The sequence below is a fragment of the Peromyscus californicus genome, unplaced genomic scaffold (assembly GCF_007827085.1).
Source record: "Peromyscus californicus insignis strain IS unplaced genomic scaffold, ASM782708v3 Scaffold_4__1_contigs__length_199733344, whole genome shotgun sequence".
Classification (NCBI taxonomy): domain Eukaryota; kingdom Metazoa; phylum Chordata; class Mammalia; order Rodentia; family Cricetidae; genus Peromyscus; species Peromyscus californicus.
Genome location: NW_026294562.1, coordinates 39,238,871 through 39,256,478, shown reverse-complemented (window position 1 = coordinate 39,256,478; position 17,608 = coordinate 39,238,871). Strand labels below are relative to the sequence as shown.

Here is a 17,608-nt window from a genome sequence, read left to right as displayed (position 1 = left end):
CTGGCTTTTTTTTTTTTTTTTTGAGACAGAGTCTTACTATGTCACCTAGACTGGCCTCAAACTCTATACTCTAGTCTCAGCTACCCAAATGCTGATTTATAGGCATGTGGCACAACAACCAATCTTGGAATACTCCTTGATAATCAAGCCAGTTGAGCTTGATAATAAGCTCAAATGCATTATTGTTTTCAGTAAATGTGTATATTCACATAGAAAACATTTATTTATTAGGATTTTTTGTTGTTTTTGGTTTGTTTTTTTGTTTATTTGTTTTTTGTTTTTCGAGACAGGGTTTCTCTGTAGTTTGGTGCCTGTCTTGGATCTCGCTCTGTAGACCAGGCTGGCCTGGAACTCACAGACATCCTCCTGTCTCTGCCTCCCTAGTGCTGGGATTAAAGGCATGCGCCACCACCGCTTGGCTCTATTTATTAGTTTTTGAAGCAATGTCTTCACATAACTCAGTTTGGCCTTGAGCTTACTGTGTAAACCAGGCTGGATTTGGATTTGTAAGCCTCCTGTTGTAGCCTGCTAAATACTAGAGTTGCAGGTATACGTCACCATGCTCTTTTAAATGTTAGATATATAGCTGTCTGTCTATCTATCTATCTATCATCTACCTATCATCATCTGTATCTGTGTTTATCTGTACCTGCACATGACAGCCCAGAAGAATGGAGGTGGCTGTTCCTTCTCTGCCTCTGCTGAACTCAAGCTCACTAGATCTCACTGTAACGCTAAGCTTGAATTTCTGACCTTCCTGCCTCTATGTGCCAAGTGCTGCAATTACGAGCCTGTATTACCAGGCCTGGTTTATGTGAGATCAAACCCTAGGCTTCATACATGCTGGGAAGCCACCAGTCTTCCAAGTGAGCCACACCCCCTGCTCCTTTCTTCCTTCTCTTCTCTTTCTTTTTTTATTGTTTACTTGTCTCACTAAGTAGCTTAAACTGGCCTCAAACGCATGGCAGTCCCCCTGCCTCAGTATCCCAGGTACTGGGACTGTAGATGTGAGCTACCATCCCTGGCTCATTGGTGCCTTGGTCAATATGATTTGATGACTTTGTAAGGTTGAGTTTTTCTTTCTTTCTTTCTTTCTTTCTTTCTTTCTTTCTTTCTTTCTTTCTTTCTTTCTTTCTTTCTTTCTTTCTTTCTTTCTTTCTTTCTCTTTCTTTCTTTCTTTCTTTCTCTTTCTTTCTTTCTTCCTTCTTTTCTTTCTTTCTTTCTCTCTTTCTTTCTCTGTCTGTCTCTCTATCTATCTATCTATCTATATCTATCTATCTATCTATTTATTTTGAGGCAAGGTTTCACTGTGTAGTCTAAGCATGCCTCGATTTTCACGACTATCTTCCCACACAAGGCTCCACAGTGTCGGGGTTAGAGGTGTGCCCCATTATTCCTAGTTATATAGTATTGCTTGGTCATTAGTACCTCTTGAAAATTTCTCATTTGCATCTTTGTCCACTTTTATCACATTAGGCTGTTATTTTGTACGAATATGTATGTATGTGCTCATGTCTGTGCAGGTGCGTGTGTACACACACACCAGAGTGAAGGCCAGAGGTTGAACTCAAGTGTCATATTTTTTAAATTTATTCTTCTCTCATACAATATATACTAACTGCTGGGTGGTGATGGCGCACACCTTTAATCCCAGCACTCAGGAGACAGAGCCAGGCAGATCTCTGTGAGTTCGAAACCAGCCTGGTCTACAGAGCGAGATCCAGAACAGGCACCAAAACTACACAGAGAAAAACCCTGTCTCGAACCCCCCCCCCAAAAAAAAACCCCAATATATCCCAACGAAAGTTTTCCCTCCCTCATTTAATTAATTAATTAATTAATTTTGAGGTGGGGGTCTCTCTGCATATCTCTGGCTGTCCTGGTACTTACTATGTAGACCGGGCTGGCCTTGAACTCACAGAGACCTGCCTGTGTCTCACTGAACTTGGAGTTTACCAGTTCAGCTAGACGATCCAGCCAGGAAGCTTTTGACCTTCTCATGTCTTCCTTCTGAGTGCTGGGATTACACACTATTGCTCTACCTAGCTTTTTTTTTTTTTTTTTTTTTTTTTAGCATATGCCAGAGATTGAACTCAGGGCTTCATAACAAGGACTGTACTATCTCCCTAGCCCAGAGGTGTGTGTGTGTCGGGGGGAGGGGAGCTGATCAAACCCGGGCCTCGCACATACTAGGCAAATGTTGTGTCACTGATCTACATCCCCAGCCATCAGGATTATTTTTTTTTAATTTTTGATATTATACTATAATTATAACATTTCTACCTTCTCTCCCTTCAAGCCCTCTTATACGCCCCTCCCTGCTCTCCTTCAAATTCATGGTCTCTTTTTTTCACTAATTGTTACTATATGCATATATATGTATATACATGTATATTCCTAAATAAAACCTGTTTAGTTGGGGCTGGAGAGATGATTCAGAGGTTAAGAGCGCTGTTCAATTCCCAGCAACCTTATGGTGGCTCATGACCATCTATAATAGGATCTGATGCCCTCTTCTGGCATGCAGGCATACATGCAGAGCACTCATACATTATATATATGTGTGTGTGTGTGTGTGTGTGTGTGTGTGTGTGTGTGTGTGTGTGTGTGTATACATATATATACATATATATATGTGTGTATATATATATGGGGTGTGTGTGTGCGCGCGCGCGCAGCGCGTGTGCACGCGTGCGCATATGTAAACCTGTTTAGTTTGTATATTGTTACTTGTATATGTTTTCAGGGCTGACCCTTTGGCCCTGGAAAACAATTGATGTGCTCTTTCCTGGAGTATACCATCTCTCCCAGTCCCAGCTTCCCTCAGTTGTATAGTGTCTTGCTGATTTATTGTATTGTGTGTGTGTGTGTGTGTGTGTGTGTGTGTGTGTGTGTGTGTGTGTGTAGGTCAGAGGACATCTTTTAGGAGTTGATTTTCTTCTTTTCTTCTTTCAGCATGTTGAGGGTGGAGTCTCTTGTTGTTTCTACGTGCTGCATACTATGGACATGCTGGTCCTCCAGCTTCTAAGTGATTCTTTTGTCTTTACTGCCCATTTTTCTGGGGATGCTGAGAATACTCCAGAATCTATCTTTTTCTGGAGGTCAAACTACGGTGGCCCGTATTGGACTGAAAGCATTTTTAATGGCTGAGCCGTCTTGCTGATCCCCTGCTACTTGATTTGCAGGTGTTCTTAGTTGTATTGTAGATTTTAATCTTTATTGTGGGCTATAATTGCATGAACTCATCGCTCTAGCTCTTGTTTCATAAAGTTTTATAATGTGCATAAAGTTTCATATCCATGTAGAACCTGAGGCAGGGGGATGGTGAATTTGAGGTCAGACTAGACGACACAGAGAAAGACCCTGTCTCAAAAAACAAAACTAAGAAAAATATCCTTAAGTTTTGCCAATGGCTTTGTGTTTAGAAAGCCTTTTTTCTGCCATGATTTAAAAACATTGATCTGTATTTTGTTTAGTTTTTACCTTTGTAGCCCATTAGAATTTCTTTAAGTAAAAAATATAAGCCCGGATTGCAGGTTTAACTATTTGTCTGATGTCCCTGTTACTATGAAAAAACTATGTATAGTCACTGACTTGAAATACTCCACTACTATATACAAAATCCCAACAGAGTCTTAGGTTTACTGTGTGCTGAGTCCTACACTGAACCCCAATAGATTCTTGGGTTTGTTTTCAGTTCTGCTCTGTTGCTGAGCTGGTGTCTCACAATCTTAATTATTATAGCTTTAATAATATATTTTAATGAGGAGTCTTGCAAGTACTTATTGTTCTGCAGAATTTTCCTGGCAAGCCGGCCATATTTATTCTTACAAATGAACTTCAGAAATTTGTCAAGTTTAAGAAAAAGAAATTCTTACAGTGTGTGTGAATGTCGAGGATGAGTTTGTGCAGAACTGTGGTGTTCCCACTATGGCGCTTCACCCTCTAAGGACCTGAGAACTAGAGTCCATCATGTGTTTTCTTTGAATCTTGTGGTTTTGTTGTGAAGGTCCTGAGCCTTCATTTTTAGGTCTATCCTGACTGCTCCTGAGCAGATCATAACAAAGCTGTGGCTCCTGCTCTTATAATGTAGATGGGATTTTTTCCCCCCCAGTTACCTTCACTTTGCAGTCAAAAAGGTTGTATCACCCTGATTTCCTCACCTAACTGCATCCACTCCCCTTTCCTGAACAGAGAGATCCAGTGTAATGACAGGGCAGGTGTCCCTGACGGCTTTGGACTTTTATTTTACTACTGACCTAAGCTGAAGGAAGCTTTCAGATGTGTGTTCTCCAAACTTGCTAAATAATGTTCTTTCTGTTTTCCCGAAAGCTTTTATTAGGGAGGAACATTAAGTTTTATCAAGTGTTCTGCATCAATCAAGGTGTGCATCTGTAAGTGCACTCGCAGTAATGTATTTTCCAATACCAAATTATCCCTTTTTCCATAGTCTTTGAGTGGGTTTTCTGTTGTTGTCAAGGAACAAACCTGTTTTTCCTGAAGAAGCAAGCCTGGTTTTATGCGCTTGCGGGGAGCTCTGATTCTTGATTGACACTTGTAGATTTGTTGTTACCGGGTTGGTTGGCTTTGGCCAGAAAGAAGCAGTGAGGGCATTGGATTTCTGGGTTTGTAACCTTGACGTGACAAGGTTCGGTCTCCTTTGAGCCCTCTCTAGCTAAGGAAGGGAAGGTGAGGAAAACCGGGGAGAAGGAGGTATTGAAGGCTAAGGTCTCTCTGACTTCCGGTTCAGACTTCAGTGGCAGCCTTGACTCTGAAGAACCCAGGGGAGCCTGCATGGGGCTGGGAAGGGCCCATGGGCAGGCTGTGTACCTGCCAAGCACTGTGCCCTCCTCTCATATATGGAGGCTCAGCTCCATTCTCTTCAGGACTTTCCCAGTAAGAACGAGCTATATTTACCATCAACTGTATCAGCTGGCTTTCCATGCCGTGACAAAATACCCGAGACACGTCAGTTTCGAGAGGAGAGTTAATCTTGGCTTACGATTTTAGAGGGTCCACCATGGTTGCTTGCCTGGGTTTCTTTGAACCCGTGGGGCAGTGCATCATGGTGGAAGTGTGGGGTAGTGGAGGCTCTTCACCTCATGGTAGCTGAGAAAGTAGGAGAGAAGGGGGGCCAGAGTCCTGATATGCCCTTCCAGGACATAACCCTCGATGACCTAACTTCCCCATGAGGCTCCATTTCCTAGCCGACCCATCACCTCTTAATAGCACCATCAACTGGGGACCAAGCCTTCAACACAGCAACCTCTGAGAGGCATTTGAGATCCAGTCCATTAGGACTGACTAATTGCTGGTAGCCAGGCAATTCCTTCTAAGAAGCAATGTGAGCGCAGCTGGAAGGTCCAGCTCGGCCTGTCGTCTCCTGCCATGGTGGGCCTGGGAGCATTCCAGAGGCCTGGTTGTCTCCATAGAGCAAGTCTGTTACTCATGCTGTGCCAGGTTCAGTAGCTTTTTTGGTCAAGTTTATTTTATACTCTGAAGAGTCTGTCAGAAAGAGGTTCTTCGCTTGTGCTGAGAGGGGCGGGGAGTGTGAATGTAAATCATGAGAATTCAGATCCTTGGTCTCTTAGCAGCTCTGATCCAGTAAGGCAGAGTTTATTGTGTTATTGCCTCTGGGTGTGTTTTCCTGAGAAGGCCAGAAACAAACTCTAGCACAGCCTGCTTTTCCCCCAGGAGAAGGGTAACTCTCATTAACACTGCAGACGGACTTAAGGGTCTTCCGACTGATGCTTGCCTTGCTGTGAGTGCCATGGAGAAGAAGGCTGGCCATTGCCCTTTAACCTCCGCACTAAGCTGAAAGAGTGAGCCTGACTTGGTTTCCCCCTTAGAGTGGGAGAGTGGCATGACCGGTCACAGTTCCTAGGCCTGTTTTCCCCTCTCAGCAAGGTCTCTGTTCCCTTCAGCCTCGCGCTCCTCTCTGCATAACGATTCTCCATTCTCCCCCTCCTCCTCTCTCCATGTGTTCGGTTTTCTTTGAGACAGGCTTTTGCAGAGCAAACCTCCTGCCTCAGCCTCCCGAGAGTCGGGTTTATAGGTGTGCCCACCATGCCTGGCTTCTGTTTTATATTTCTTAGGTGCAAACCCCATAACACTTTGCCAACGACACCATGTTTCTGCCGTTCACATGTATCCCATAATAGGTTCTGTGCACATTCTCACCAGAGCGAAGAGGAGAAAACAGTAAGTAGGTTCCCATCAGAGGAATGGTTCCCTTCTAATCGGAGCCAGATACTGGGGTAAATGCTGAAAGAACAGAAGTAAAGGAGCCAGAGTCACCTCTTAACCTCCACTGACTTCTCAGACCCAAAAGGGCTGAGCTCCTGTCTCCGCCCTGCCTTATCCCTTCCTGTCTGTTGTCCACACCGACCTCCAGGCCTCTGTGGTTAGCTGCTGGCTAGCTCCACCCTCTCATCTTCAGACGAGCTTTATTTGTTAGAGCACCAACAAAACATCACCACAGCTGGCTGGTTTTATCATGTGGAGTCTTCGTGGCTGTCAAGAGGATATCTTACTCTGCAGGTGACTGGACCTTACCCCAACCCAGGAGCCAGTGAGCCACGGATGCTGATTTCATCCCACGCTCTCTGACACAGGCGCCCTTCTCTTGTTCTTAACCATCTGGTCTTGGTTTCTGGCAAGCCAGCTCTGGCCTGTGAGCTGTAGGTTGCTAAGCCCTGTCTGATGCTTTTCCAAAGTACTGATTTTTTTTTTTCTTTATCCAAAAAGTACTCCATAATAGTCAAACCTGCCGTTTACAGCTGGCTTTGTTAACTGCTCGTGAACTGTCAGCTTTGGGGTGTAAGTGAGAAGAGGCTGTCCTTGGCTCGGGGCTGGCTCTTTTCTCTGAAACCCTCAGGGCCGAGGAAGCTCCCCTGTGTCAGCACCCGGATTAGGAGCAAAGGGCAGAATCACAAACGGTGACTAGCTGTACTGGAAGTGAGTGTCGTGAGAATGAACCCTGGGTACCCTTACAATTCTCTCTCTGTGAGTGTAAGCATGGAGAGTGGGCCTGTGGGCCCTACTGCTGATCCTTGACACGTTCCACTGCGACACTTCTCTGGAGCCACCTTCTTCTTTCTTTTTGGTTCTGGGAGACAGGATTTCTTTGGGAATCGCCTTGGCTGTACTGAAACTCACTCTGTAGACCAGGCTAACCCGGGACGCAGGGATCCGCCTGCCTCTGCCTCATGAGTGCTGGGATTAAAGGCGTGCATCACCGTGCCCAGCATGCAGCCATCTTCTGAGTGAGGGAAGTCCCTTTCTCCTTGGTAGCTCTGCCAACAGAGGGGCCCTTGGGAACGTTTTCCCCTGGATCCAGACTCAGATCACGGGATTAACTCCGCCTTTTTCGGACTCAGTGGACTCACAGCTACAGGTGCCAGTGAGAAAGCTAAACCACATGGTACGCTGCCAAGAAAGCCACTTCACTAACAGGCTCTGGGAAGACAAAAGCTTTACTTTAGGCCTCCTCCCCGGTTTTCCTGAGCATCATAGAGCAGCGGATAGAGGTTCCAGGGCTGGATTTTTTGTCTGGTTTTTTTACTTGAAGCTTATTCTATGAATTCTATGTCATATTTTCCAATTATATATAATATGAATTTATATATATATATATTTATATATATATATACTTATATATATATATAATTTTTTTAAAGGTAGGATTCATACTATGTAGCCCAGGCTGCCATGAACTCATAATTCTCCTACCTCCATCTCCTGGGTGCTGGGATCCTAAGCCCAGCTTTTTTTTTTTTAATTTTCTCTTATTTATTTATTAATTTATTGGTTGATTGTATTTTATTATTTATTTATTTTAGTTTTTCAAGACAAGGTAGCACTGGCTGTCCTGGAACTAGCTCTGTAGACCAAGCTACTGCCTCTGAGTGCTAGGATTACCGCCGCCGCCGCCACCACCACCACCACCACCACCGGGCTTTGTTATTATATTTTTAACATAACCATTGTTTATAAAAGCATTTTCCTATAGGTGCTTTTTTACAGTTAGAAGGACTTTGCTGCAACCTAATTCTAGAAGAGTCCTGAAATCTGCTTCAGTGACCTAACTTCTGAGGAGGTTTTGGTCAATACTAGTGGTCTGGAAATAAATACACACACACACACACACACACACACACACACACACACACACACACACACACACACATATACACGCCGCCCCCCCCCCCTTCCTGGTCCACACCTGCAGGTTCTGCATCAGTTGATTCAATCAAATACAGATAAAAAAATATTCAGGAAAAATGTGTTTCTACTAAACATGTATTGATCTTTTTCTCTTGTCATTAGTCCCTAAATGATGAAATTTAACAACTACTTAAATAAGTAGCCTAGGGATCATTGAAGGTATATAAGATGTGCTTATGATATGGAAATATAAAATATACAGTATATAAAATATGCAATCTTATGCAAGGGACTTGAAAGTCTTTAGAGTACAGTATCCATGTTGCGGGGGGAGGGGGGGGTCTTGGAGCCTACCCCCCCTTCACTGGTACTGGGCATTCGATAAATGTTGGGCATAATAGATAATGCAGGAGTCACACAGAATGTTTTCCTTGCCACAAGAAGCTCAATCAGAGAGCATTGTTACAATCTGGATTTCACCTTGTGCTCCAAGATCTGCTGAAGGTGCAAAGCTTGTTGTTCATCAAGAGTTGGCAGCCCTGTCTTTGCTTGTTTGGGGTTTGCCTTGGATTGTTCCATGCAAAGCTCTCTGGCTACCTTTCCTTCTTGACCCCCTCGGGAACCCTCTGTGCAGTGTCACTCCTGGTTCTCTGCTCTCTTCTGTGCTTGGCGTCAGCATTCTTGCTGTAAGGATTTCGCCTAAACTTGCATGTAACCGTGCTTTGCCCGGTTCAGTTCCCATAAGAATGAGTAGGGTGTGCAGCGTTAGACCTGGGCTCTGCTTGAAGCATAGAAAACGCCGCAGGTAGCAGGTATAGATTCCTGCAGGGACTGGACAGTTGGCAGCTGGCTTGGCCTCGTTATTTTTCTTCTGCGCCTCATCGGTGCAGGTGAAGAAGGGAGAGAGTGACTTTCCGATGACTCAGATGCATCGTGCTGGACAGCTCCCAGCCTCTGCAGTATCTTTCCAGCTTCCTGCAAGCCTGGGACAGGAGTGAGAAAATGATGATCGCTCCTCACACCTACCAAAGGCGTGTCTGGAGAGCTGTCTGGAAGTGGGAGCCTGTGTGTCCTGTGTGTACAAAGCAGCTGGTTTAGAACAGTGTGAAGGACAGGCAGGTGGTCCCAGAGCAGGGTGATGACAGGTACTTGCAAGAGCAACTGAGGTCCTTGTCTTAACCAGCATAGTCTGCTTTTGTGCTGGTATGTGCCCTTTTGGGGGTGATGACACAGTCCCATCCCCCTCGCTAGCATCTTGGTGGGTATCTCTTAATGCTACCATGAGCATGTTCTCCGGGTGGGACTTAGCTGTATTCTAAGATTGGAGCATGGAAAACCATTTGGTATGAATCCAACCTAAGAAAGCTGACAGAGCCAGGAGGGATGTGGGGAAAGGGCCAAGTCCTCATGACCCATTAGAGGCAGGACAGCCAAGTAGCCAGAAGCCCAGGGCTTGACATCAGGCAGACAGTGAGCTCATGGCTTCCGAGCAAGTAACTTAACGCCCCCAGATCTCCATTTTCTCATCTGTATGATGGCCACCAGGTGGGGGACCCTGTGAGGAGCCAGTGAAACAGCGAATGGGTAGCCCTAGCTCTCCGCCTGCACTTAATGGGAGGAACATGGAGGGAGATGGCTGGTGACGCAGTGACAGCTGGGTGCTAGGACACTGACTTAGAAGATGGCTTTGCAGGAGGGCACCATTCACAAAAAAAATGAGCCTGTGCAGCTAATCCTCAGGCACGGCCAGGTTGCCTCCCCAGGGAGCGGCATCCTGTCATCAGATTTGCTGGTAGATGCCAGGTGACTACAGTCCTAGGGAGGTCGAAGGGAAATGCCTGTCGTGGGAGGGAAGGTGGCCTCTACGCTCCCTGCTTTCATCTCTACAATGCCAGGAAATGTAGCAAAGGGCTCTGGCCTGATCTGAAGATCTCTCGAAACCAACAATTGTATAGGATAAAATTAGAAGGGGGTTAAAAAAAAAAGACTTGAGTGATCACTGGGTACAAGTAACAAGCTTATTTGCTTAGAGGTTTTTCCTCGGCAGTTTCCCTATTGCTTAGCTTGCCAGGGATGTGAGGAGAAGGGAACACAGACATCCTGTGGCTGTGTCAACAGTCGCCTCTGGAGTCTGCATGCTCACTGAGGTCTCTCTCAGGATGACCAGCTTTCCCACTGTGCTCTCATACCCTTGTCCTGGTCCCTCCCCTCTTACAAGGACACCAGTCATGGGATGAAGTGCCACCCCCAGTGACCTCATTCTATCCCCATTACCTCTTTAAGGACTCGGGGTAGGGACCATGCCCCTTTCCGTGCCAGGATCCTTAGGTGCAAATCCTAAACAAAAATGTGAGCCTTGAGGATGGTGAGAGGTCTGAGCAGGTAGCACTTTTTTGTGCAAGTCTGGTGACCTGAGTTCAATCCCAGAGCCCCAAGTAAAAATGGATAAAGAGGTTTGACTCCACAAACTTGTCCCCTGACCTACATATGAGTGTCATAACACACATGCCCATGTGCATACACATACATCATCTTTAAACTTTTTTTAAATTTAAAAAATGCAAGCATTTGGGCTGGAGAGATGGCTCAGCCGTTAAAGGCTAGGCTCACAACCAAAACATAAAAATCAAGCATTTACATAGAATGAATGTCTCTGCATTTGCTTACAATATCTAATACAGTGTAAATGTTGTGCATTCCATCAGGAAGAAAATGACAGTTAAAAAGTCAGTACATCAGACAGTTTTTCCTTTCCAAAAATTTTTCCATCCATTATTGGCTTAATCCAGATATGGACCCCATGGATAGGGGGGGACAGCTATACAGACAGCTACATTCTAAGATGTGTGTATGAGGGGTTAGGACTTCAACTGAGAGCTTGGGAGAAACACAGCAGAACCCATAAAACTCATGACAAGGGGTTTATCCTTTGTGTCATAGGGATTGTCACCCATAGCTGGCCTTCGGAATGTTTTTGACATGCCCTTTAAACAGTGTTCTGTCTTGATTCCCTTCTCTTAGGTGAACGGCCCTTCCCCTGTACGTGGCCAGACTGCCTTAAAAAGTTCTCGCGTTCGGATGAGCTGACCCGTCACTACCGGACCCACACTGGCGAAAAGCAGTTCCGCTGTCCGCTGTGTGAGAAGAGATTCATGAGGAGTGACCACCTCACCAAGCATGCCCGGCGTCACACCGAGTTCCACCCCAGCATGATCAAGCGATCAAAAAAGGCTCTTGCCAGCCCCTTGTGAGGTGCTCCCCATGGCAGCCAGGCAGAGACGGTCCCCGGAAGGACAGAGCTCCCAGGAAACAGACGGACACATGGAAACCCGCCCCAGCAGAGGCGCGCTGGCCACGGGAGGTCACTGCTCTTTGGTTAATATTCTGATACTCTCCCTGTACTGTTTCCAAAAAGCACATGGTAGCCTAAGATCAAAGTCAACGTTTGGTCCCTTTGCAGAGGCAGCTTGGAACCGTCTCTGACTGTTGGAGGGCAGGCAAATGCTTTTGGTATTTTCTCCTTTGTTTTTGGGGGGGTGGGCGGGAGGGGGTGGCAAGGCCAAGACTCGGGGTAGGGTTTTGAAGATTCACACTGGTGTACATATGTCTGACTGGGTGAGTTGACCCCTGGCCTCCCACAGTGACTCTGGGTCCTTGATGCTTGTTGACTCTCAGAATTGTTTTCTTCTCTTTTAATGTAACGACCAGTGTGCTCCAGTTTGTTTAGCAGAACCACCACTCTCTTGAATCACTTTAACTTTTGAGATTTAAAAAAAACAAAAAAACAAAAAAAACCCTCCATAGCACAGCTGTCTTTTATGCAAGCAAGAGCACACCTACTCCAGCATGATCTGTCATCTAAAGACTTGAAAACAAACAACAAAAAAAAGTTACTTATAGTCAATGGATAAGCAGAGTCCGAATTTACACTAATCAAGACAAACCTTCTTTCTCGAGGTCATGATAAGTCCGGAACTTTCAAACCCTGCTTTGTATGAATCGTACTCTGAACATAAACTGCACTTTTATTTTCTAATACCGAGGGTGAATAAGGTAAAAAATACATGCTTTGAGGGTAGAGGCAGACGTTCTGTTTGGCACCACGTTATAATCTGCTTACTTTTTTTTACAGTATACACGTTTTCCCTGAGAACCCATGGCAGAGATGTGAGGGCAGAATGTATAAAACACACGCTGAGGAGGAAGAGGGGGAGGAGGAGGAAGGTAGTGTTTTAAAGATGCAAAAGTGAGCAATTTTAACTTCATGAATTTGTTTGAATTTCCCCGTCCTTTCAGAGAACGCCATCTTAATACACTCACGGCACCAGGACACAGACAGAGCATGAGCATTCGGCCCTGTCTAGTGTTAGTTGATAAATGGGTGCATAACCATCACCAGGCCTGGAAATGCCTGTTTTTGTTTTTGGTTGGGGGGTGGGGAGGGTGGGGAGGGGCGGGTTTCTTGGTCGCCTTCTTGTGTTCCTATGAGACTCCCACTATGAGGTGCAAGAGTTATATCCAAGGAAAGGGAGCTGAAATATGAAAAACAAAAAATGTTTGCCCCTATAAGTAGTAACTACCAAGGGAAGACACCACAGTAATTTCAAAGGCGACTCTGCAGAACAGCCCCTTATGGTGAACACAGGTCAAAGAAACACGTGAGTGACATCACATCACCAGCTGTCTGCATCAGTAGTCCCACCACTACTTAGCTTGTATCCAGGTGTCTACAATGGCCTGAACCACTATATCCATCCTATGCCATTTACTGAAAACTTAATTTTGGCTTTTACATGGCCAGAAAAAAACACTCAGTTTTCATAGTTAAAAAAACAACAACAACAACAGCATATGAAAACACACAAAAACCTCAATTGAGGGGAGTCAGCAGTGATCGTGGGGAAATGTTTACATTTTCTTCCTTCAGAAATACCACTTTCTGATGATTTTATCTGATATTTAAAACAGGGAGCTATGGTGCACTCTAGTTTAGCCATGTGCTGCACATGGTGTGTAAACTCGGGGTTCTCACCTGCAAGGGGCTCCACATTTCACCCAGCACATGCTCACTCCATCTCAGCATTGGTGCTCCGGCAGTGGGCACGGGGCACAGCTGACTCCGACTTCCAACACAACAGCCATCACTAGCACAGTGTTTTCTGTTTATCCAACGCGGTCGTATCAGTGGTTCTACCCAGAGAACCGCTTTTAACATTAGGGACTGGGAGCAGTCCACGAGCTAAAAAGGAAAGTGTTTTCTCACGAGAAAACATGTCAGGAAAAATAAAGAACACTTTCTACCTCTGTTTCAGATTTTTGAAACGCTTATTTTAAACCAAATTTTAATTTCTGTGTCCAAAATAAGTTTTAAGGACATCTGTTCTTCCATATGAAATAGGTTAGGCTGCCTATTTCTTCCTGAGCTCATGGAAAAGGCTATGCATAGGGTACTCTGCGCGCTGCCTTTTAGTGAGTGAGGAGTTTGAGGTTGCCTAGCAACTTGCTAACTTGTATAAACTCAGCTTTCCCTCATAGAAAGAAAGGAAGGAAAACCAAGTCAGTGAAAGACAATCTTAATGTTTCAGGAGTGAATCTGTATGTGGCTCTTGTCAAACACTTAGATGGATATAAACGCAGCAACTTGTTTAAAAAAAAAATGCACAATATACTTCCCGGAAGAGTTGCTACTTGCCTTTTCAAGTTGTTGACAGACACACATTTGATATTCTCTTATATGTTCTAGTAACGTAACGTATAAACTCAAGGCTTTTTATTCTTTGTGATAAGTCCTGTTTTGCGTCACAAAACAGGAACCAGCATTCTAATTAGATTTACTACACGGAGATATGGTTCAAATAGGACTACTAGAGTTCATTGAGCACTAAAACTATGAAACAATTACTTTTTATATTAAAAAGACCATGGATTTAACTTATAAAAATCCAAATGCAGGATAGTAATTTTTGTTTACTTTTTTAACCAAACTGAATTTTTTGAAAGACTACCGCAGGTGTTTAAAAAGAAAGAGAAGCCGTTTTATCTAATACTGTAAGTAGTTGTCATTCATGGCAAATATACTAGTTTTAGAGTTAAGATATCTCCTCTCCTTGGTTAGGGAAGAAGAAAGCCCTTCACCATTGTTGAATGACACCCTGGCTTTAAGCTCCACATCACGCTTCTTTTGAGAATTATATTTGGTAGTTACAATTACAGAAACCAATTAGTTTGTCAGTTTGCAGATAGATTTAGCACAGTACTCATCACTCTGGGTAGATAAGATGTTCTTTCACAGCGGATGAATGGTCTGTAACACTGTAAGATACTGATCTTTACAACTGTTTAATCAGTTTTATTTTTGTACAGTATTAGTGACCTAAGTTATTTTGCTGTCCCGTTTTTGTAAATCAAATGAAATTATAAAAGAGGATTCTGACCGTAGGTATTTTGTACATATGTATATATGTTGTCCAAATAAAAATAATAAATGATAAAGATTAAGTTGTTGCAGCCATTATGTTCTTCCGTAGGGTCACGGTTTGCTTTGTTAAGCTGTGTTCACAGAATCCCATGACAAGCGCAGGGGTGATTTACCCCTGTGCCTTTCAGCACGGGCCATGTTTGTTCTCCACAGACCTCTGTGGGGTGCATGGAATGGAGGCCACTGGAAACCACCGCATATTGCTGGAGGGGAATATTGATGTGTTGAGGTAACTCGCATTTGAGCTAGGGACAGATCAGAAAATGTTAAAGGCTAGGCCTGAGCTCCTGCTGTGATGGGGTAAGAGCACAGAAACGGTTTTCCAAAGCCAGGCCAGAGAAGTCATGGCAAGCAAAGAAGAGTACCAAATCCTGTGTGTGTGTGTGTGTGTATGTGTGTGTGTGTGTGTGTGTGTGTGTGTGTGTGTGTGTGTGTGTGCGCGCGCAAGCATGCTTATGTATGGATATCTGCATAATCATTTGTATGTGCATACTCATATGTGTATACTTATATTCAAATACCTATGTGGGGGTGGGGGTGCATGCTGTCTGTCTTAGAAACTCACTTGAAAAGCAAAGGCTAAAAACAAAGCTGTTAAAACACAAAGGCCAAAGAACATATTCCAGTCACTAATATCAAAACAGATGAAACTAATAGAATTCAAGACAGAAATAACTGGGTCACAGAGATGATTTTTGTCAGCATCTATTACGTGAAGACATAATGGTATCCAGTCGTTCAGTTGGAACCTCAGGCTCACTCCTGCACCTGTCTCTGTCTCCAAACTCCCCCAGCTCAGAGAGAAACCCAGTTCTGCACTCTTGGCGGCTACTGCAGCTTCCTCCCCTGAAGATGCCGGCTGCCCAAGTCCCTGCCTAAGCGCTCAGCCTTTGACCATACTTGAGCACAAACCCAGCTTATGGCCAACACATCATCACCCCTTGCCTACAACCCATAAAATTTCCCTGCTTTCGTTCCGGGGCTTCTCTGGCCTTGATCTCTGGGACTGGAGAACCCACCCAAGAGTTGCTCTGCTCAAATACACCTGTTGTTATACTTTTCCAATTTGGCTTTATCTGGCTTACTGCATCGGTGGAGAAACTTACTATGGGGGGTGGATAGAGGGTGCAGAAAACCCATTACTAATAACTTTCTATCAAAACATAAAGTAAAATGATAAGAAAGCAGGAAGAATTGATAAAAATGTACCCCCCAAAAAGTAATATGAATAATGTGTATTTCACAAAATAGCTCATGCTGCCCTGGAAATCACAGTAGCTCAGGTTAGCCTCAAGCTCACAGCAGTCCCTTCACCCCAGCCTCCGGAGTAGTGAAAGACATCATTCCAGATTTACACATTATTTTTAAATATCCATGAAAGTATGTAATATAAGACCACAAACAACACATAGATTATGCCTTAGATGCTTTTCTATTACTGTGATAACACACTATGACCAAGGTGACTTGTGGAAGAAAGTTTATTGGGAGCTTACAGTTCCAGAGGGTGAGTCCATGACCATCATGGCAGGGAGCACAGCAGCTGGCAGGCCGGCATGGTGCTGAAGTGTAGCTGAGAGCTCACATCTCCATCCACAAGCAGGAGGCACAGAGTTAACTGGGTTTTGAATGGGTTTCTGAAACCTCAGGCACACCATGACATCCTCCTCCACCAAGGCCACATCTCTTAATACTCCCCAAACAGTCCCATCAATGAGCCTATGGGGGGCCATTCTCATTCAAACCACCAGACTACATTCTCTGATCACGGGGCAATGAAGGAGATAATGAACAGAATCAACCAAGATTTTAGGGCTAAAAGTGTTTAGAAAGCAGAGGCAGGAAAGTTATGAGTTCAAGGCCAGTGAGGGGTGGGGAGGTGAGAGGGTATGGGGAAGTGGGTAGAGGGAGAGGGAGAGAAGACAAGATGACTGACATCCTTAAAAACTCTTACGTCAAGCCAGGTGTAGTGGCCAACTGGGAAGATAGGGACAGGTGATCTCTGAGTTCAAAGCCAGCCTGGTCTGTGTAACAAGTTCCAGGTCAGCCAGGTATACACAGTGAGACTTGGGGTTTTTTGTTTAAGTTTTAAGGACTGGAGAGATGGCTCAGTAGTTAGAGTATATACTGCTTTCACAGTACTCAAGTTCAGTTCCCAACACCCACAGCCAGCAGCTCATAACCACCTGTAACTCCAGCTTCAGTCAGAGGAACTCTGGCTTCCAGGGGCACCTGCACACATGTGCACATACCCCAACCAAGGCACATATACATATAATTAAAAATAATAGTAAATCTTTAAAAAATTTTAGGTCAAAGAAAAATCGATGTATAGAGTTGAAGGCTATAAAAACAGAAAAAAGAAATTCAAAAATACCCTAAATAGAGAAAAATTCAAAGTCTCATTGTGATGGTTTGAGTGGGAATGGACTCATAGGCTCATGTAGTTGAATACTTGGTCCCCAGGTGGTAGAACTGTTTGAGAAGGATTAAAGAAGTGTGGCCCTGTTGAAGGAGGTATGTCACTGTGTGGCTTTGCAGTTTCAAAAGCCTACATCATTCCCAGTTAGCTCGCTCTGTCTGCCTCAGGCTTGTGGATGGAGATGTGAGCTCTCAGCTACTGCTTCAGCACCATGCTAGCCTGTGTGCTGCCATGATGGTCACGGACTCTAACACTCTGAAACTGTAAGCACCAAATCAAATGCTCTCTCTCTCTCTCTCTCTCTCTCTCTCTGAGGTGGGGGTTTGAGACAGGGTTTCTTTGTGTAACAGCTCTGACTGTCTTGGAACTCACTTTGTAGACCAGACTGGCCTTGAACTCACAGAGATCTGCCTGCCTCTGCCTCCCAAGTGCTGGGCGTGGGCAACCATCACCCACCTTAAATATTTTCTCTTAAAAATTGTCTTGGTCCTGGTGTTTTGTCACAGCAATAGAAAAGTAACTAAGGCACTCATATACTTTGT

At 44.5% G+C, this 17,608-nt stretch overlaps 1 protein-coding gene across 1 annotated transcript in view; it reads left to right on the top strand.

Moving 5' to 3' along the window:
- Positions 1 to 14,664, top strand: part of Klf9 (KLF transcription factor 9) — a 28,486-nt gene extending 13,822 nt beyond the window's left edge. The window contains exon 2 of the mRNA XM_052762945.1: positions 11,188 to 14,664. Coding sequence (XP_052618905.1) covers positions 11,188 to 11,417 — 230 coding nt within the window. The 3' untranslated portion in view covers positions 11,418 to 14,664. The remainder of the gene's footprint in view (positions 1 to 11,187) is intronic.
- The last annotated feature ends 2,944 nt before the right edge of the window (positions 14,665 to 17,608 follow it).